Source organism: Carassius gibelio, chromosome B8 (genome assembly GCF_023724105.1).
Source record: "Carassius gibelio isolate Cgi1373 ecotype wild population from Czech Republic chromosome B8, carGib1.2-hapl.c, whole genome shotgun sequence".
NCBI lineage: Eukaryota > Metazoa > Chordata > Actinopteri > Cypriniformes > Cyprinidae > Carassius > Carassius gibelio.
The window spans coordinates 1,107,805-1,129,301 of NC_068403.1; the positions used below are offsets into that span (position 1 = coordinate 1,107,805).

General features: G+C 37.4%; 2 protein-coding genes across 7 annotated transcripts; one reads left to right on the forward strand and one right to left on the reverse strand.

Moving 5' to 3' along the window:
• Positions 1-545: 545 nt before the first annotated feature.
• On the forward strand, positions 546-11,625 carry lrrc2 (leucine rich repeat containing 2). The gene is made up of 10 exons (XM_052563282.1): positions 546-788; positions 3,645-3,788; positions 6,010-6,137; positions 7,079-7,134; positions 7,210-7,366; positions 7,542-7,678; positions 7,752-7,897; positions 8,323-8,475; positions 10,701-10,834; positions 11,198-11,625. Exons 2-10 carry the CDS (start codon positions 3,649-3,651, stop codon positions 11,245-11,247), a joined length of 1,101 nt encoding a protein of 366 aa, XP_052419242.1. The 5' UTR covers positions 546-788; positions 3,645-3,648; the 3' UTR covers positions 11,248-11,625.
• Positions 11,626-13,251: 1,626 nt separating this feature from the next.
• mfsd14bb (major facilitator superfamily domain containing 14Bb) lies at positions 13,252-21,469 on the reverse strand. 6 transcript variants are annotated; one of them, XM_052563276.1, is made up of 12 exons: positions 21,302-21,469; positions 20,716-20,808; positions 20,040-20,102; positions 19,432-19,559; positions 18,761-18,875; positions 18,406-18,624; positions 18,120-18,233; positions 17,653-17,724; positions 16,479-16,591; positions 16,301-16,398; positions 15,127-15,260; positions 13,252-14,508 (listed from the first exon to the last, which is right to left on the reverse strand). In XM_052563276.1, exons 1-12 carry the CDS (start codon positions 21,344-21,346, stop codon positions 14,296-14,298), a joined length of 1,407 nt encoding a protein of 468 aa, XP_052419236.1. In that variant the 5' UTR covers positions 21,347-21,469; the 3' UTR covers positions 13,252-14,295. The 6 variants fall into 6 exon arrangements, with proteins under 6 accessions (XP_052419236.1, XP_052419233.1, XP_052419235.1 ...); XM_052563273.1 differs by having other exon boundaries at positions 13,252-14,511; XM_052563275.1 differs by having other exon boundaries at positions 19,432-19,570.
• Positions 21,470-21,497: the final 28 nt, after the last annotated feature.

Here is a 21,497-nt window from a genome sequence, read left to right on the forward strand (position 1 = left end):
TGTCTCATTAATAAAGTTTGCATCTTCTATTTTCCCGTATATCTCTGTGAAGCTAACAATTTTGTATAAAGTGCTACAGAAATAAATGTGACTTGACAAATAAATAAAGATCACAGTGTATGTGTGTGTGTGTGTGTGTGTGTATAATGTCATGGGTATGACACAGGTATTACAAGGAGAGCGTGACTTATGAGGACATAACCCATGTCCCCATTTTTCAAAACACTTATAAATCATACAGAATGAGTTTTTTTGAGAAAGTAAAAATGCACAAAGTTTCCTGTGAGGGTTAGGGTTAGGTGTAGGGTTGGTGAAGGGCCATAGAATATACAGTTTCTACAGAATAAAAACCATTACACCTATGGGATGAACACACTTTACACAAAAACAAACATGAGTGTGTGTATGTGTGTGCGTGTGTGTGTGTGTGTGTGTGTGAGGAGTCCAGAGTCGTGAGCGAGTTATAATGTGTGTAATGAGACTCTACAGAAGGAAGGTGGACATGTGAAACATCTCAGAGGTCACGACCCTTCACATGAAGGTCACGCTTGGTTGATCTGTGTGTGAATGCAGGTGTGTGTTATGTCATCAGGCGGTGTGTGTCAGTTATGGATCAGTATGTGTGATAGCGAGGACATGTGAAGCGTCCAGACGCTCTAAAGACACGAGGCATCGAATCACAGGCTGTAAAAATAGCAGCATGTTCACGCAGACGTCTAAAAACAGAAGAGCTGTAAACAAGCAGCTGAACCTGGAGAGAAACACGGAGGAGCTGCTACCAGACGCAGGTACGGAAATCTGCTTATTAATCAGCTTTTAATGAAGATTAGCAGCACACTAATCTAATAACCAGGCTGTGTTTGAAGTTCTGGGGTTAAACTGGGCGACTCTTCACGGCTGGAGGTCAAACCCGGTCCTCAAACAGTAAAACAGCTTTCTTTACTGAAATACATTCAAGTGAAGTCTTTGATTTAAACAAGAACAAACATCTGCCAATGGGGTTCGAAATTAAATCATATAATCTTAAAATAATCTTGATTTTGCTTTTAAGAGGAATTTTCAGACTTGAGGGAAAAGGCACTTAATTTGAACACATTTGTCAGTAAACAAGGCTTCATATCTTCTGTCGCTGTGCTTCTCTTGTAAATGTGTCCTGATTTAGGAAGCTTTGAATATTTGTCCTGGAAAACAAGACAGACAGTGTGATGGAAGAGGGTCTTATCATAGATTTACAGTTTCTATTTTTAGCGCCTGCTGGTTTTGAGCAACATATTTTCAGATGTTTTAATAAGGTGCACTGGAATGAACTGTATTTGGCACTCACATGTTTACAGCTTTCTGTCATATCAAGCCAAAATCATGTCAAATGTTTATCAGAGGAGCTTAAAATGGGATTCAAAATAAGATTTTTCTTCCCCAGTGTTTTTGTCTGGTTTTCCATGACAGATATCTAAAGGTTTTTAAGTCATGATACATTTAATTGTGATGTAAAATGAGATAAAAAGTTTTGCTTTCTGAAGGAAAAATATATATATATATATCAAAAATTTATAGAAAATAAAATAAATACAAGTTTGGGAACTGGACAAGAAAAATAAACTTTTGAAAAGGAAAACATTAATACAATAACAATTATGGCCAAAATATATTTTAAATATATGTTGTAAACACTGAAACATATATATATATATTGAATATATACTTTTTTTATCTTCATATACCAAAATATATTTTACAATTTTGTATTACAGGTGCAATAATATACAGGAATCTAATTTTTTTTATAGATGCAAATGTGGATAGATATCTATCCATCCATCCATCCAAATTTCTATCCATCCATCCATCCATCCAAATTTCTATCCATCCATCCATCATCCATATTTCTATCCATCCATATTTCTATCCATCCATCCATCCATCCATATTTCTATCCATCCATTAATCATCCATATTTCTATCTATCCATCCATCCATATTTCTATCCATCCATTAATCATCCATATTTCTATCTATCCATCCATCATCCATATTTCTATCCATCCATATTTCTATCTATCCATCCATCCATCATCCATATTTCTATCCATCCATATTTCTATCCATCCATTAATCATCCATATTTCTATCTATCCATCCATCATCCATATTTCTATCCATCCATATTTCTATCCATCCATCCATCCATCCATATTTCTATCCATCCATTAATCATCCATATTTCTATCTATCCATCCATCATCCATATTTCTATCCATCCATATTTCTATCCATCCATCCATCCATATTTCTATCCATCCATTAATCATCCATATTTCTATCTATCCATCCATCATCCATATTTCTATCCATCCATATTTCTATCTATCCATCCATCCATCATCCATATTTCTATCCATCCATATTTCTATCCATCCATATTTCTATCTATCCATCCATCCATCCATCATCCTTATTTCTATCCATCCATATTTTTATCTATCCATCCATCAATCATCCATATTTCTATCCATCCATTAATCCATCCATATTTCTATCCATCCATATTTCTATCCATCCATCCATCATCCATATTTCTATCCATCCATATTTCTATCTATCCATCCATCCATCATCCATATTTCTATCCATCCATATTTCTATCCATCCATATTTCTATCTATCCATCCATCCATCCATCATCCTTATTTCTATCCATCCATATTTTTATCTATCCATCCATCAATCATCCATATTTCTATCCATCCATTAATCCATCCATATTTCTATCCATCCATATTTCTATCCATCCATCCATCCATCATCCATATTTCTATCCATCCATTAATCCATCCATATTTCTTTCCATCCATATTTCTATCCATCCATCCATCATCCATATTTCTATCCATCCATTAATCCATCCATATTTCTATCCATCCATATTTCTATCTATCCATCCATTACCCATATTTCTATCCATCCATCATCCATATTTCTATCCATCCATATTTCTATCCATCCATCCATCCATATTTCTGTCCATCCATCCATATTTCTGTCCATCCATCCATATTTCTATCCATCCATCCATCCATATTTCTATCCATCCATCCATCCATATTTCTGTCCATCCATCCATATTTCTGTCCATCCATCCATATTTCTATCCATCCATCCATCCATATTTCTATCCATCCATCCATCCATATTTCTATCCATCCATCCATATTTCTATCTATCCATCCATCCATCCACCCATTTTTTTCTATCCATCCTTCTATCCATCATCCTTTCTTCATCCATATTTCTTTCTATCCAAATTTCAATTCATTCATCCATCAATCCATTCATCAATCAGTGTAAAGTATGTTCTTCGCTGATCTTCTTCAAATGTGAGATGAATCTGTTTTCGTGGACTGAACGGTGGAGGTGGATATTTTCAAAAACATACAAAAAAAACAAACAAACTGGCTAACAAATATACTGGTAGAAATTGCAAACAAACAAAAAATAAATAAACTCAAGTAAATATATCATGATTTCAGATAGTTTAGATATTTATATTTGATATGAAATAATTCAGAGTAAGAGGTTGGTGTGTTGCAGTATTACTGTATATCAGCTGCTGTGTGTGGTTCACATTCGGTTCGTCTGTTCCTCAGCATCATGAAGGCAGAGCGGATCGGCGTGGACATTCCCGTCTATGACCTCTCTCTGATCCGAGGCCTGTGGGAGGGACGTGTGAAGAAATACAAGCAGCGGCAGAAGAAGGAGGAAGAGCGGATCAGTAAAAGTGCTCTGGCCAAGTGAGGATGAGGAGGATGGAGTCTAGAATACAGAGCTAAAGTTAAACACACAAACACACCTGATCAAGATAACGTGACCGTTTGATCAGGACTGGAACTAAACCACTGATTCACGCCATTGGATTGGATCAAATCTTGAAAATGAAGATTCTGAATTAGGATTAGACCACAGAAAAATCCAATCAAAATCCAATGTTCTGATCCCATAAGAAGGGTGGTAATAAAACTTTAAAACTGTTCCAAAAAAATGCAACATTTGTAACATGTAATGTACACAGCTCTCAGTATCAAACTAAAATATTACATTTAATTAAAAGTTTTATTTTTGTAATCACTGATTTTAAACTACATTGGCACAATCATCAGCCAGATGTAGTTATGTGTGTAAATGCAATATAAAATACAAAACATTGGCATCATGTCCCTTTAGGGGATCCGTAGAGCACTAGTCATCCAGATTGGGAATCTAGATTGGGAATCAGGGAGATCCAATCCAATTCTGCTTTGAAAAAGCGTCACAAAAGTAAGATGGTTTACCTGATCCTGGATAACAAAACCTGGGATTTCTGAATCCAGATCAGATCAGATCCAGGTCTTGGTCCTCCAGCATCTGGAGAAACGGCTGATGTTGGCAGTAAATCAGACTCTGTTGTGTTGGTGTAAATCAGACTCTGTTGTGTTTGTGTAAATCAGACTCTGTTGTGTTTGTGTAAATCAGACTCTGTTGTGTTTGTGTAAATCAGACTCTGTTGTGTTTGTGTAAATCAGACTCTGTTGTGTTGGTGTAAATCAGACTCTGTTGTGATGGTGTAAATCAGACTCTGTTGTGATGGTGTAAATCAGACTCTGTTGTGTTTGTGTAAATCAGACTCTGTTGTGATGGTGTAAATCAGACTCTGTTGTGTTTGTGTAAATCAGACTCTGTTGTGATGGTGTAAATCAGACTCTGTTGTGATGGTGTAAATCAGACTCTGTTGTGTTTGTGTAAATCAGACTCTGTTGTGATGGTGTAAATCAGACTCTGTTGTGTTGGTGTAAATCAGACTCTGTTGTGTTGGTGTAAATCAGACTCTGTTGTGTTGGTGTAAATCAGACTCTGTTGTGTTGGTGTAAATCAGACTCTGTTGTGTTGGTGTAAATCAGACTCTGTTGTGTTTGTGTAAATCAGACTCTGTTGTGTTGGTGTAAATCAGACTCTGTTGTGATGGTGTAAATCAGACTCTGTTGTGATGGTGTAAATCAGACTCTGTTGTGATGGTGTAAATCAGACTCTGTTGTGTTTGTGTAAATCAGACTCTGTTGTGTTTGTGTAAATCAGACTCTGTTGTGTTTGTGTAAATCAGACTCTGTTGTGTTTGTGTAAATCAGACTCTGTTGTGTTTGTGTAAATCAGACTCTGTTGTGTTTGTGTAAATCAGACTCTGTTGTGTTGGTGTAAATCAGACTCTGTTGTGTTGGTGTAAATCAGACTCTGTTGTGATGGTGTAAATCAGACTCTGTTGTGATGGTGTAAATCAGACTCTGTTGTGTTTGTGTAAATCAGACTCTGTTGTGATGGTGTAAATCAGACTCTGTTGTGTTTGTGTAAATCAGACTCTGTTGTGATGGTGTAAATCAGACTCTGTTGTGATGGTGTAAATCAGACTCTGTTGTGTTTGTGTAAATCAGACTCTGTTGTGATGGTGTAAATCAGACTCTGTTGTGTTGGTGTAAATCAGACTCTGTTGTGTTGGTGTAAATCAGACTCTGTTGTGTTGGTGTAAATCAGACTCTGTTGTGTTGGTGTAAATCAGACTCTGTTGTGTTGGTGTAAATCAGACTCTGTTGTGATGGTGTAAATCAGACTCTGTTGTGATGGTGTAAATCAGACTCTGTTGTGTTGGTGTAAATCAGACTCTGTTGTGTTGGTGTAAATCAGACTCTGTTGTGTTGGTGTAAATCAGACTCTGTTGTGATGGTGTAAATCAGACTCTGTTGTGATGGTGTAAATCAGACTCTGTTGTGTTTGTGTAAATCAGACTCTGTTGTGTTTGTGTAAATCAGACTCTGTTGTGATGGTGTAAATCAGACTCTGTTGTGATGGTGTAAATCAGACTCTGTTGTGATGGTGTAAATCAGACTCTGTTGTGATGGTGTAAATCAGACTCTGTTGTGTGTTTGTGTAAATCAGACTCTGTTGTGTTTGTGTAAATCAGACTCTGTTGTGTTGGTGTGTTTGCAGGGTGGAGCAGCAGTGGCAGTATCGCATTGCATGCAGAAAGCTGAAGAGCGCTGAGGTCACAGCGCTGCAGTGTTATCTGGAGAGATCAGCGCTCAGTGAAACACACCTCCTGCCCAACGATGACAAGGGTATCTTTATCAATGCAAAGCTCGAACCCAAATACTTTGAGTCAGCACATCACCTGATCAAATGGAGGACATGGAAGTCTAGGACAAACTCAAACAGGGACGCTCAAATATTTTTGTTTGCCGAACACCTTTGATCTAAAATATTTACCCCCTTTTTAGATTTATATATTTTCAGCATAAAATGATTTCAATAATATCAAATGTACATATCTGATATTGGTTAATGGTCACATGACATGCAGGTTAACATAAAATATATTAAAAAATAAGCAAGTATTTAATTTTTACTATTTATTATTTTATGATTATTGTTTTAAATTTAAATAAATAATTGTTATTCATTTTAATATAACATTTTTAGTTCTTTGACAATGTTTAGTGGTCACATGATGTGTAGATAAACATTTTTAGAAAGTGTTTATTATTAATAATAATTTTAGTATTTTAATTATTTTTTAGTATTAGTTTTTTAGTATTCTTAGTATTTAGTTATTTGATGTTTGTTACTGGTCACATGATATGTAGGTAAATATACATTTAAACATAATTGTTTAATTTATATTAATTTTGTATTATTAATTTTATTATTATTGTTTCGTTTAAATAAAACATTGTTTATTTTTACAATCATTTTTAGTTCTCTGTAAGAACACATAAACAGGATTTTAGAATTGCATTATTTTTTTATTTAGCATTTGCATTGTTTAAATAATTTTATAATATTTCTTAATGCTGAAAAAAATATGCATTGCAATATGTTACAGTTTAAAGGAAACGTTTGTAAACTTAACAGATGATGCACCAATATCTCTTTTCTTACATTTCAGTTGATCTTCTCTTCTAGGATATCTAATGGATTTTCTACTTCATTGTGTGTAATTTTCATTTGTTAAACCTCCAGAAACAGCTCTGACCTCTGACTGTCTGTGTCTCTCATCCAGACAATGATGCAGACAACAAGAAGTTCATTTTCGAGCTGAATGGGAAAAAATGGATGGTAACCATCTGAAAAAGCATTATCAAAGATGTTTTTCAAATGCATTTGTGCTCCAACTATGACTGTGATCTGCAGAAATTGCCTGAAGATCTTCAGTACATGACTTATCTCAAGGAATGGCACATCCACGGGACCAGGATTCCCGAGATTCCCACTTACATCGAGGCCTTTGTGGACCTGCATGTGCTGGACGTTCCCAAAAATGGACTGACTAAGCTTCCTGCTGAGATAGGTCAGAGTCACCACAACTCCACATATGTGATCCTGTAGCACCAAACCAGAAAATGCATAAAAGAGAAATGTATAATTGTGACTCATACAATGTATTGTTGTCTATTTCTACAAATATACGTCTTTGACACTGATGACTGCTTCTGTGGTCAATGCCAATGTCTCATCGTTCACAGGGAAGCTGATCAACCTGAGGGAATTAAATGTGAATTATAATAAACTGTTAAGCATTCCACCTGAACTCGGAGAATGTGGGAATCTGGAACGATTAGAGATGACCGCAAACGGAAAGCTGGCCGAGCTTCCCTTTGAGGTATTACAAAACACCATTTGAAATGTTCTTACGCATTAATTCATATTTTTGTCTGTGTTATTTGTGTTTCCAGTTGAGTAATCTAAAGAAATTGACGCACTTGGACGTGGCAGAGAATCAGTTTGCCGGTATTCCTGTCTGTGTGCTCCGCATGGAAAGCCTGAAGTGTCTGGACATCAGCAACAACAGACTCAAAGACCTGCCGGAGGATATCGACAGGTGTGTGTTTACAGCGTTTCTGGTCATAATCATCTGTTCATCAACTGCAAGTGTTGGGGAAAGTTACTTTTAAAAGTTATGCATTACAATATTGCATTACACCTTAAAAAAGTAACTTTTTACAAGTTTATCTAAAACATTTTTGCTAATAGGTATATTTGAACTGAATCATCAAAGGTCAGCAGCAAAGCCATTGGTTAATAAAGTGGGATTAAAATATATAAAGGATATCTGTTATTTATCGTAATTAATTATTGCAGATTTGCATCATATTCTGAGTTTACATGTAAAACTCATTTATTTTCTTGTAAATTAAAAAATAGTTATTTGAAAACAGTAACCTGATTTCGTAACTCGCGTTAGTTGTAATGCGTTACTCCCAACACTGATCATGTGCCTGACATCATGAATCTGTCCTTCATCAGGCTCGAGTCATTAGAGATGCTGTTCCTTCACAAAAACAATGTGCGATACGTGCCGATGACCATGACGAACCTCATCCATCTGAAGATGCTGGTCATCAGCGCAGACGAACTGTACAGCATCCCGTCGCAATTAGTCGACAATCCTAACATCAAGTAAGTGTGAACCCTATGGAGCGAGGGATTCTTCATTCTCTTAAAAATCTTCTGCGTTTCACCATTAACCTTTGCACTTGCTTGCAAAACTATTGCGTTCCTCTGACACTTTGTGTTCGTTCGTGAATTCTGTTGCATTCCTCTGAGACACTTTGTGTTCGTTCAGTGCTTTAAGTGGCCCAAAAGAGGTGCCGGTACTCTATTATAGCCAAAAAAAAATTTATTTTCTGTTTTTTTGTTTTTGTTTTTGATGACTCCCCTCATCCCCTGAGGTAACAACAACTATATTGAAGGGGTTTTATATACAGCAGTCAACAGGCGACCTTAATTATAAATCCTTTTATTAGTTTGTGGATTTGCTTGAGCTAGAAAGAACTAGCTACTGAACATAAATAAAATGTGCAAAAGGATTTTTAATAACTCCCAAACTGACTCTAATGATTCACGAACCCGCTACGAACTCCCAAACTGACTCAAATGATTCGCGATCCCAAAATTTACTCAAATGATTCGCGAACCCGCTCCGATTCCGCGAACTGATTCAAATGATTCACGATCCCCAAACTGACTAAAATGATTCGCGATCCCGCTCCGAACTCCCAAACTGACTTAAATGATTCGCGATTCCCAAATTGACTCAAATGATTCGCGATCCCGCTCCGAGCTCCCAAACTGACTTAAATGATTCACAATCCCCAAACTGACTAAAATGATTCGCGATCCCGCTCCGAACTCCCAAACTGACTAAAATGATTCGCGATCCCGCTCCGAACTCCCAAACTGACTAAAATGATTCGCGATCCCGCTCCGAACTCCCAAACTGACTTAAATGATTCACAATCCCCAAACTGACTAAAATGATTCGCGATCCCGCTCCGAACTCCCAAACTGACTAAAATGATTCGCGATCCCGCTCCGAACTCCCAAACTGACTAAAATGATTCGCGATCCCGCTCCGAACTCCCAAACTGACTTAAATGATTCACAATCCCCAAACTGACTAAAATGATTCGCGATCCCGCTCCGAACTCCCAAACTGACTAAAATGATTCGCGATCCTGCTCCGAACTCCCAAACTGACTAAAATGATTCGCGATCCCGCTCCGAACTCCCAAACTGACTAAAATGATTCGCGATCCCGCTCCGAACTCCCAAACTGACTTAAATGATTCGCGATTCCCAAATTGACTCAAATGATTCGCGAACCCGCTACGAACTCCCGAACTGACTCAAATGATTCGCGAACACGCTCTGATTCCTCGAACTGATTCCAATGATTTGCGAACCCGCTACGAACTCCCGAACTGGAAGAAGCTCTGAAAAGCGGAAGCCCAGCCAGGCAAAGGATTAAAACCTCTATTAAAACAGATGTCCAAATTAACTTACCGGTACGCTAAAATCACGTTCTGGGCGCACGGAGAGGTGGCTGTACGCTCAAGAGATATATTTGGAAGTGCTGGTACTGAGTACGGGTGCGTACCGGCCCACTTAAAGCACTGTGTTTGTTCGCAAAACGGTTCCGTTCCTCTGAGACACTTTGTGTTCATTTGCGAAACTGTTCTCTTGTAAAACTATTACAGACAGTTATCAATAGATAAACTTTGTGTATGTTCGCCAAACTATTGAGTTCCCCTGAGAACAATAGAAACCAGGGAATTTGTAGTGTTTGTACTGGTTATATTGGAAATTGTATTGGTTCTAATGGAAACTGTAGTGGAGGTATCCTATTGGTGGCTTGTTAAAAACACAAATCGAAGGCTTATAGAATATGTCCCAAAACGCACTAAAGGAAACCGTTTTTAATGGTTTTAATGGATAAAAGTTGATGGTTTGAAATGTTTGTAATCGTATTTGTTGTGATAATTACCATTATTACCATAAAACCATTAGAATTTCTGTGATTGTTTCTATAGTTTTTTTTTCCTTTTTTTTTTTTATTAGCATCTAAGTTCTTTCGCAAACCTGAAAAATGGTCACATTTGGTCACAACACATTTGCATTTGCCAAAGACACTTTGCGTTCTCTAGTAAACATTTGCGTCCCCACAAGAAAACTGTAAAACTTTGCAGTGACTTGCAAAACATTTCATTATAATTTTTCCTCCATCACTTTTAGTGTTTTTTTTTTTTTTTTTTACAATGTGTATAAAACATGAGCAGCTGCATGGTCTATCCATACCCCTAATAACACTCCGTTAAGCGCTGACCTAATGTCTTTCTGTTTAGATTAATCCGATTATATGACAACCCAATACACACCAACAATGAAGACATGAACGAGATGAACACAGACGCAGATGCTCAGGACGAGCGTGACAAGGAGTTCATTAAGACATACATCGAGACTCTTCAAGACAGAGGTGAAATTGCTGATAAATCCATGGGTTTAAACTAAAAATTAATGGAGCAAAAAGGACACAGAAGAAAATGTATCAAATAAATATAGAAAAGGAGCCAATTCTAAAATGCTGATTTTTAAGTTATAAAATAACAGATTACTGGAGTAAGATACTATTTGAGTCTACTTGAAAATTGCATGTTTAATTCAATGTGTTCCTTGTCGTTCCTTTGATTATTGGTGAAATTTACAAGCAGTTTCAAAGTAAATGCAAAGCCATTTTTTCAGTGCATCGTTCAGTACTCACACAGAACTTTAAACACATTTGGAAACAGTTTGTGCATCACTTTGCAGATGTTAAGCTTAAAGTCTTCCTCTTTTTCAGACACTCAGCCGTCGTACACCACTAAAGTCTCCCTCAGCTGCCTGCTGTAGAACCAGACGACTGTAAAAATGACACAATCATCTGCTTCAGAATGACACCGATTGATAGCAGGGTGTTTTAAATGCGTCTCATTCCGAGTTCAAACTGAAGAGCAGGTTACACTGGATGATAAGCTGTTAGTGTCTAAAGGGTTTGGGTTTACTATTATTAAAGAAAACTGCAGGCTTGAAGTTCACTAGTTAAAATCTGATCCCAAACCCATTTTAATTTGGTTTTCTGTGAAGATTTCCATCGTTTAGTTTGTTTGATGTGACCAAACGTTTCACAGCATGCTGTCTGCAAGTCGATGTTTTATAAGATGTATGAAATGAGAATTTATTGTAATTAAATCAATCAAAATTCCAGTAATAAATATGACATGCAAACTCTTGCATTTCTCTGTCAATGGGAAAACATAGAAATCCAATCAGGGCATACGAAGTGGTTTATTGAAACATCACTGAACAAACATCTCAGCAAACGAATGCTTAATGTGCATCGAACGCATCAATAAAATCTCATCAGAAGGCATCTACAAACCAGTCTTCAAGAAATGGCTGCATAGACATGAAGAATGGCACCTAGGGCAGAAACATCATTAAAAACAAAGTGCAGTTCATTGGAAAACAGCTAGAATGACATTAGCTTAGTGGGGCTCAGACGTTCTACAGCACCGATCGCATAAATAGAGTCATCTACACTTCGGCTTTGACATCATTTTCAAGTATGCATCTTAAAACAGAATTGGCAACTGAAACGCTTCCTGCTTAAAAACATCAAACGTGCACGATAAAGCAGAAAAGGTCATGGATTTAGGCTGTAATTGCTGCAGTATGTTACATGATAAAATGCAATCAATCAGAAAATCTGCTGCTAATCGAGTCGTGATGTGTGAGGAAACCAAAACTTATTTTAGCATGGAAAAAATAATTATATCATTTAAAATATATCAAATAAAATAACATAAAAGTCAAAGAATCTGCTCCGTGGCAAGTAATGATAAATCTTTAAAGCTGCTTTAAGAAAAAAAAAATGATTCGGTCCTCTGGAAATTTACTGGACAGCAATAATTCAGCCAAACATTACAATGTGCTAAAAATGTGTTCACCCTCAGGAGGAGTTTGTGTCTTCATCAGGTTTGTAGAAATGCAGCACTGCATCAGTGTCTCATCAGTGGATGCTCTGCAGTGAATGGGTGCCGTCAAAATGAGAGTCATCTTTCGTCTTCTCCAGATGTTCACTGATGGACTGGAGTGCTGTGGATTATTGAGATGTTTTTATCAGACTCTCATTCTGACGGCACCCATTCACTGCACTGACAATGATCAAGACAATGATTACGTCTGTTTTGTGCCACTTCTTGATAAAAGAAAGACGCTGTGCTCTGGATGTGTGTTTTTACGCTCTTAACTAACTTTAACACAAGAACATTACTATTACTGCAGTCTGTACAAGTGTTGTAACAGTTTTACAGTTACATTGGTCCCATTAGTCTTCTATACAGGCAATATTTAATCCTGTCACTAGGGGCACTCTAGCCAGTGAGATGCCTGGTAACATAGAAAGGATAAGAGAACAAGTATGAGGTAGGAAGGATGTGTTAACCTGTCTATGGTGTTAACCACATGGCAAAACTTTCTCAATGATGCTTTCTTGTATTTTTGGCCCTGATTTGAGGAACCTAAGGTTCTTAAACTCAAGTGTAAGTACTCCTGTTAGTACTTTGGTTGTATATATATATATAATGACAATATATAATAGACAATATGTCTATTGTACATTTTACAAGCTAGAATTCGTATGGTTCTAGGCAGATGTGTCCTCATCAACAATGCACTTAAGTTCTGTTTCATCTTGCTCCTAGTTCCCTAAGACTAAGTTCATGGTAGCTAAAGACGCCACTATGATTGTCTGGACTATTGAATGTCTCCCTTGCAACTGAATAGCTATGCACATTGTAGGATTACTGACTGTATGGTGATTTGTGGTGTAATACACATGGCTCATTGAAAAGCGAAGGTCTCTGGTCCCTTTATTTCTATATGTAGCTTTACAAGTGTTGTTAAAAGCAGGTGTTACAGTGTAGCACAGAGGTTAAAGTTCATCAGGACTAGTGTTTACATTCAGATACATGGCAGCACATGAACTCCACTGCAAAACGATTGGTTTTTCTTTAGTATTTCTGTCTGGTTTTCTAGTACAAATGTCTAAAGATTATTTGCCTTGAAGCAAGATGTGTTTGGTCTTATGTCTTATTTTCTGAAAAAAAATGCATCAAAATTAAGTTTGTTTTTTCTAGGGATGCACGATAATATCGGCACAACATCGGTATTGGCCGATAAAAGCTTAAAATGACCATTATCGGTATCGGCCGATATGAATATTTCTGCCGATGAGCCAAACCGATATTCTCCAAGTGAAATAATTGACCTGTTTTTCAGATGTGAATGTCTGTCTACATTTGTAAAATAATAAATTTATGGTAGAATCAGTACAGAAGAGATACATGGATTTCTCTTCAGTAAAATTAAAGTTTAAATATATCAGTATATATTTGTAAATATATCAGTATATATTTGTATATATATCGATATCGGTATCGGCATCGGCCAAAATTATTTAGAAAATATCGGCATATCGAATATCGGCCAAAATCCAATATCGTGCATCCCTAGTTTTTTCTAAAATCAAGAACAGAAATCTGCCAAAAATCCTGATTCAAAGACTATTGTTCTTCGCTCACTGGCAGATATATTTGCTTGTTTTATGCAAAATATTATTATTATATATTTTTTTTTTGATAAAACAAGACGTGATCTCTTAAATCATGTTACTTGTACAGTAAATGCATCTCAATTCAAGAATGTTGAGATATTTATACCAGAACACCAGACACACACTGAGGAAGAGAAGGATGTCTGCAGTGTAAGCCTAAATATGGAGAAGGCACATTCTCTTTCAAAGACCGAAGGATTAAAAACAAAAGACAGACGGTAAAAAGCTTTGTCAGACACACTGCTGGAGTAAAACCCAAACCAGAAGGGTTCCTGCTGGCTTTATTAACTGCTGTCCTGTAAAAGAGGCTCCTTGTTTTCGTCGCTCACAGGAACAGATCCGTTCTCCGTGATGCCGATCGCAGACACCATCATCACACGCGTGTTACACGTCTGCACGGCCGGAGCGTGTTGAGAGGGAATGAACAGCGCCACCAGCAGAGCCAGAAGAACCGTACACGCTCCGAACAGGAACGGAGGACCAGGAATCACACGCTTCTTCTGGAACACAGAACACAGGCCTCCTAGGTCTTTTACATGCACACAAGATTGTTTTACACATTACAGTTTCTAGTTTTATACAGTCTGTGCATCACTGCCATCTCACTGTGAATTTAACAAGAGCATGGATGCACATGAATTAGTAGAAATCTACTAAAATGAGTCTCTTCTTATGGTAGTACCTCTAATAACAAGCCCTAGTGTCTAAACCATGACATGAAACGGGCCGTGTTGGTACTGTATATAAAGAAGTGTTTAAAATGTGACTTCTGTTAGGGAAGTATAACATATATATCTGATGTGGCTCATTGTGCATCATCCTATATACAAAGATGAATGATTCCTTGTGTGCACATATAAGTCTGTATATATTTTATTTTTTGCAAAAGTCCTTGAGGGAATGTAATATGATGCTAAGAATATTGTGAGGAGAAATGCACATAACCTGCATTCTGCATAATGAAGAGACTTTGATGATTAAATGATCGATTTTCAAATAAAAAACAAACACTAAATAGGGGCAAAAGTCTGGAAATGCAAATACTTTTCCATACTCGGACTTCTTTTTTCCAAACCCTGTAGGAACGCTGACACAGAGCGATTAGGTTCATGTACCTCCTCAGTGTCCGGCGTGACGGGGTTCTGCTCCTTCAGCTCCACGTTAAAGAGGAAGAAGATGAAACCGAACAGAGCCGGACCGAGTCCATTACACAGACCTCGGATCCCCGTGATCATGCCCAGAACCGCTCCTGCACACACACACACACACACACACACACACACACACAATCATAACAATATCTCTTAGTGGGGCAAAACAATTAAGATTATTTCTCTTTCCCCATTGGCAGATTTTTTTTTCTTCCTTGTTTCAATTTCAATGTAAATACTGTTTTCAGAAAATAAGACTCCTTAGTCTTCTTATGGTTTCCTAATTTTGGTGCAAAAATATTCAGCACTATTTATTGTCATTTTACAAATTGCACTTTCACGAAAGCTCAAATCAACTTGCGTGGTTTATTTAACGCTATCTAGCTTCCTAACACATTTTATTTATTATATAAATTAATACTCTCTTTACATTATGAAAACCTGTACAACGAGAAGCTTGACCCAGTGAAAATCCTAAAATCATCTTCAACAATTCCAAATTCTGTTCATGCTTTTCTATTAAAACAACCGTGATTAAGATTTTTTATTTTTTTATTGCAACACAAAGTTGGCATGCATTTATTCAGCAACCACAACTGCATTCTGACCCCACAGACTGATATTTTACATTCTAGTTTTAATCATAAATTCACCTAATTGTCATGTATATTTCATAAAACAAGACTTATTAATATCTTTATGCATCATGATTTAAGAATGTTTAGATAGTTGCAGTTTATAAAACAGAGAGTTCAGTCCTTGATTCTGATTGGCTGAGGCGTGTTCAAAGCTGTTCTAAATGACTCTACAATGTAACAAACACTTTTGTTTACGTTTGTGTGTTGCTCGGCAACCACTTTGTAGCAACCACAACTGTTTCTGAGGAGCTACATTGTTTGGTGGAAGAATACTGTTGTTATTAATATCATCATTACACATTATCTGCTCTGTTTTATTTTGTGTAACCTTACTACGTGTATGGAATAACCGTTTTATAACCGCATTAAGCCCCGTGAAGCCGTGGTTTACAGTGAATTTCTAACAATGCCTCTTAGCTGCTATAAAATCTCGGTAAACCTTGTCTTCTCGGGGCGTACTGCTTCAGTAGATGAGTGTGTTGCTGTGTTTGGCGTCTCACCCTGCTGGCCGTGATCCGTGCAGCGAGACACCAGCGCGCTCACAGAAGGAAAGGTGATGCTGGACATGGCAGCGACGGCCCCGGCCGCCCACATCATCCTGTCATCAACAAACACACGGTCACTCACAGCATTCACAACACTGCGCTCTCTCCACTACAATCAATGGCCGATCCTCACCATGGTTCAGAGCCGAAGCCGTACCAAGCCAGATGGAACAACTGAAACCCCAGACCCAGCAGCACTGTGCTTTTATTCCCAATCTTCTTCATCAGAACGCTCAACAGTAACGTCTGCGTGAACAAATCATCATGAAGGATGCAAACCAACTGTAAATGTGACCAGTGCTGGCTGAACGAGTCACAATGAGTTATTTTCACACTCAGAGTGATTTATGATTTGGTGAAGTCGGATGAAAAAGGACTGAGCTACATCTGTCTGAAGTCACTTTAGAGGAAAACTGATTTCTCTGAAGGTTTTCTCCCTGTTCTGCCATTATAATCATTATTGGATTAATAATCAAAGTACAGCTGTTTTTTATTGCATCTTTGTTGTTATAAACAAGAAACAATGTATAAAAATTAAAACAAGTGTATTAGCTACTTTTTCATATTACATCTCAACATAAGTACAGTAAGAAAAACACTGCAAAACATCCTTCTCTTACTCCGTGTTTGTAAATAGTAAACATTCATGAATCAAGATGCATTTACTGTACAAGTAACATGATTTCAGATATGAAGTCTTGTTTGCTTAAAAAAAAAAAATTTAGTGTGTGAATTTTTTTGCTTTCATGTTACACATCTGATGTTTTTCCCCAAACGTTCACGTAAGACATAACAGATTATGTTTGCATGAATAATTCAATATTTTTTGCCGTCTGTAAATCTGTGTATACAGGTGCATCTAAAAAATGTGAATATTCAAAAAAAGTTATAAAGTAACATTTGAAAAAGTGAAACTTGTAAAGTAAAACATTTCAAAAAGTTTTTTTGTTTTAATTTAAATGATTAGTGCTTTCGGCTAATGAAAGTATAAAAATACAGTATCTCAAAATATGGAAATACTGTGACCATCAATACAGTATAAACTCGGGGTCTCTCTTGTTCTTTGAAACTGTGATAATGATGAAGACGTCTGACAAGGCAATGGTCCAAAAGAAAATCATTGACACCCTTCACAAAGAGGGAAAGTCACAGATGCTCATTACTGTTCACAGAGTGCTGTATCAAAGCATAAAAAATGCAAAGTTGACGAAAGAAAAAAAATGTTTTTTGAGTGTAGTTCAAAATGATCGTGTGCACATTTACACTCGTTCTCCTGAAAATGAGTGTCTGGAGAGGAAGGTCTGTACCTGTGCTATGATGGACAGGATTCCCACCATCTCAAAAAACCCTGCTATCGCTTCCGGGGAGAAATTATTGACCTGAAACAGAAAAATTTTTTAACATCTACACTCAAGTGTAAGTGTTGCTAAATTCATCAATTATGAAAATAATTCACTTTTAGCAGCTCTACAGAAGACAATAGAGTCATTAATCCAATCATTTCAGTTCAAGGTACTGCAAGTGCAAATATAAAAAAATTCTATATAAAAGATTTCTATACTTGAGACACAAAATAATTTATGATATTAAGTCTTGTTTTCTGAATAAAAATCAAAGGTAAGTGAGTTTATGGTTTTTAAATTCTTTTTTTATTTTCATATTATCAGTTATTTATATATATATATATAAGTCCAAGTCAACTTCTCACGCTACATTGATTTCTTGTTTAATTTCCTAGTTTTACTCAGAGTGAAATGGGTTTGGAAACACGTACCTGTCCCAGATAGAGAAAGATACTGGAATACTGTCCGGCCTCGGGGAGATACGACAGGAACACTGTGACACAGATCAGCAGCACTGTGGAGTCTTTCCCCACCTTCCTCAGAGACTAACACACACACACACACACACACACAGAGAGGGAGAGAGAGAGACACACACACACACAGAGAGAGACACACACACACACAGAAAGAATGGCATCCTTTAACATCAGTGCATTACTAGTCAATAGCATCCTTCTACAACTAGTATTAAAGAACACAGAATATGAAGCTCACAGCGAAAGGATTGGCCTGCTTCCAGGAAATAGGTGAACCCCACGAGTACAGTCTTATCTTGTCCGGCAGGGACTCGGGGACCAGCAGCAGGACGAACAGAATATCAGCCAGAGCGATGACGGTGGCCAGAAGAACCACCACACTGTCTCCGTAGCGCATGGACAGGAACGCTCCTATCGCCGGACTCGTCACTAAACTCGCCGCGAACGTCGCAGACACCTGAAACACAAGACCGAGCTCCATCAGGGTCTATTTCTAGCATCTATCTACACACACACATAGAAAATGTATGCGATCCATCACCAGTTGTCATTTAGGTACAAAAGTCAATTCTGCGGACGACTGGTGTTCTTACCAGACCATACGCTGTGCTCCTTTCATGCTCTTCTGTGATATCAGCCACATACGCAAATATAACAGATAACGTAACGGAGAAGAGTCCAGACACAGACATCAGAGTGAAGAAACTCCTGGTGAAGAGAGACACACACACACACACACACACACACACACATCACCTCCTCAATCAATCACAGCTCTACAGAAAATCAGTGCAGTCACACTTCCTCCAGTCTCTCACAGATTAGTTTAGATTTGTTTAAACGCTGCTTGATCTGTGCAGATTTCTCTCCTGATTCAGACCAGAACACTTTTTCACTGGAGGAAGTGTTATTATGGATGTGTTTGAGTTAAAATCATCTTAATGCTGGATGTGTTTCAGGTTTTGTCTTCTCCAGATGTTCACTGATGGACTGGAGTGCTGTGGATTATTGGGATGTTTTTATCGGACTCTCATTCTGACGGCACCCATTCACTGCAGAGCATCCACTGATGAGACACTGATGCAGAGCTACATTTCTCCAGAAACAAACTCATCCTGATCTCAGATGAAACATGTTTGGCTGAACGGTTCCTTTAATGCATTACACACCGGGGTTTGTCTCTTTCAGTGACTTCGAGCTTTAGTTACTTGAGAGTCATGTGATGGCACACACACACACACACACACACACGTGCGGCGCGTACCATGGGCTGAGCCTCATTAGTGGGATCGGGGCACATGTGAAAAACACTGTGAGCAGTAGGAACCTCTTTCTGCCCCAAACATCAGAGAAGGCACCGATCAGAGGAGCGCTCATGAACGACAGAAAGCCCTGCAAACACACTGCAGTTACCACACACACACACACACTAACTGATCAGAACAGGGTTAATATTTAGTCTTTTCTGCAAATAATGATCCAGAGCTATCCTACACGTGTCCTGCAGAACAGAAGCCGTCATCAGTGTCACAGACGTATATTTAAAGAAATAGACAACAATACATTGTATGAGTCACAATTATACATTTCTCTTTTATGACAAAAATCATTAGGATATTAAGATAAGATCATGTTCCATTAAGTAAATCTCCTACTGTAAATATATCAAAACTTTGCTAAGAACTTCATTTGAACAACTTTAAAGATGATTTTCTCAATATTTAGATGTTTTCGCTCCCTCAGATTCCAGACATCAATGAAGAGATGATTTATTCAGATGAGGCATAAATCTCAGTTTGAGGAAGTGTACTCTCATGACTGTTTCTGTGCTGCGGGTGTCAGATATGATCATCACGGCTGAACTGGATTCACCTTGACGCCCTGAACCAAGCAGTTCACGAGGATCGTGTGCTGCGGAAAGGTTTCGTGCAGGACCTGAAACAAGGAAAGAGCAGAAAACACAGCGCTAGAGTTTCAGATCACATCCACGATTGGCATTTGGCCAAGAATGAACTCCTGAGCACTTTGTTTTGCATTTGCATCTGCAGTGCATTATGGGAAGGTGCTTTATCAAACCAGAAGACATTGTTCCTTTCTCCGTACAGAAAAGAAACTTAAAGTGACACTTATGTGATCAAATCTAATCCAATAATCAAGTTCAAACTAAACTAAAATTTTATTTTCATTACTTTACATAAAATATGTTTTTGTTTAAAGCAGCACTTCTCATTTTCAATAGGTTTACTAAAACAACTAAACTGAATAAGAAATAATTAAAATTATACAGACTTATTTAAAATAAAAGTTTTTGTATACATTTATTTTAGCTATGTAATGTCATTTATTATAGTGCAACTTACTTGTAATTATATTATTATTATATTATTATTATTATTGTTTTCAATTAAGTATTTAAAATTTGAGTTTTATGTGATAGATTCTGTAATTATTTATAGAGGGATATTTTAATATGTCATATTTTCCTTGATTTTTCCCACAGACTGCAGATATAGTAATTCTTAAACTCAGACGGGTGTTTAAAGCTCACGGCCAGCATCGGGCTGGTCAGGAGACCCCAGGCGAAGAACTCCAAGAAGATCACCACCACGGCATGAGCCACCTTCGGCTGGCCGACACCCTGCTGCACACAACAAACACAGCGGATCACATTGTATATATATACACATATATTTATATATATATATATATATACATGAGCAGTCAACAGTCTGGGGTCAGTAAGACGTCTCTTCTGCTCATCAAGGCTGCATTTATTTGATAAAAAATACAGAAAAAATACTATAATCTTGCAAAATGTTATTAGAATATAAAATAATGGTTTCTGTGTGAATCTGTGTTAAAGTGTAATTTATTTATGTGAAGTGCTGCTGTATTTTCAGCATCATTCCTCCAGTCTTCAGTGTCACATGATCTTCAGAAATCATGAAAATATGATGATTTACTGCTCAAGAAACATTTCTGATTATCATCAATGTTGAACACAGTTATGCAGACACATAATTTTTAACGTTAATCTGCGATTTTAGATCCATATGAGCAACGTGACACATAAAACACAAAACACACTCAAACAGATCATCAGACAAACACAAACTCGCGATGACGTCACTCACTATGAGGTGTTTGGTCAGCCTGATGTTTTCCATCCATCTCATCATCCTGATCGGAGTTAATTAATTAATCAAGCCGTTTGTGATTTAATTCGAGCAGCTCTCGTGAACGCTCTTCTCTTCCACTTTCTAAGACGAACATTCCGAAACACCGACTTCCGGCTTCCGCCTGCGGGAGTCGACTTCAAAATAAAAGTCT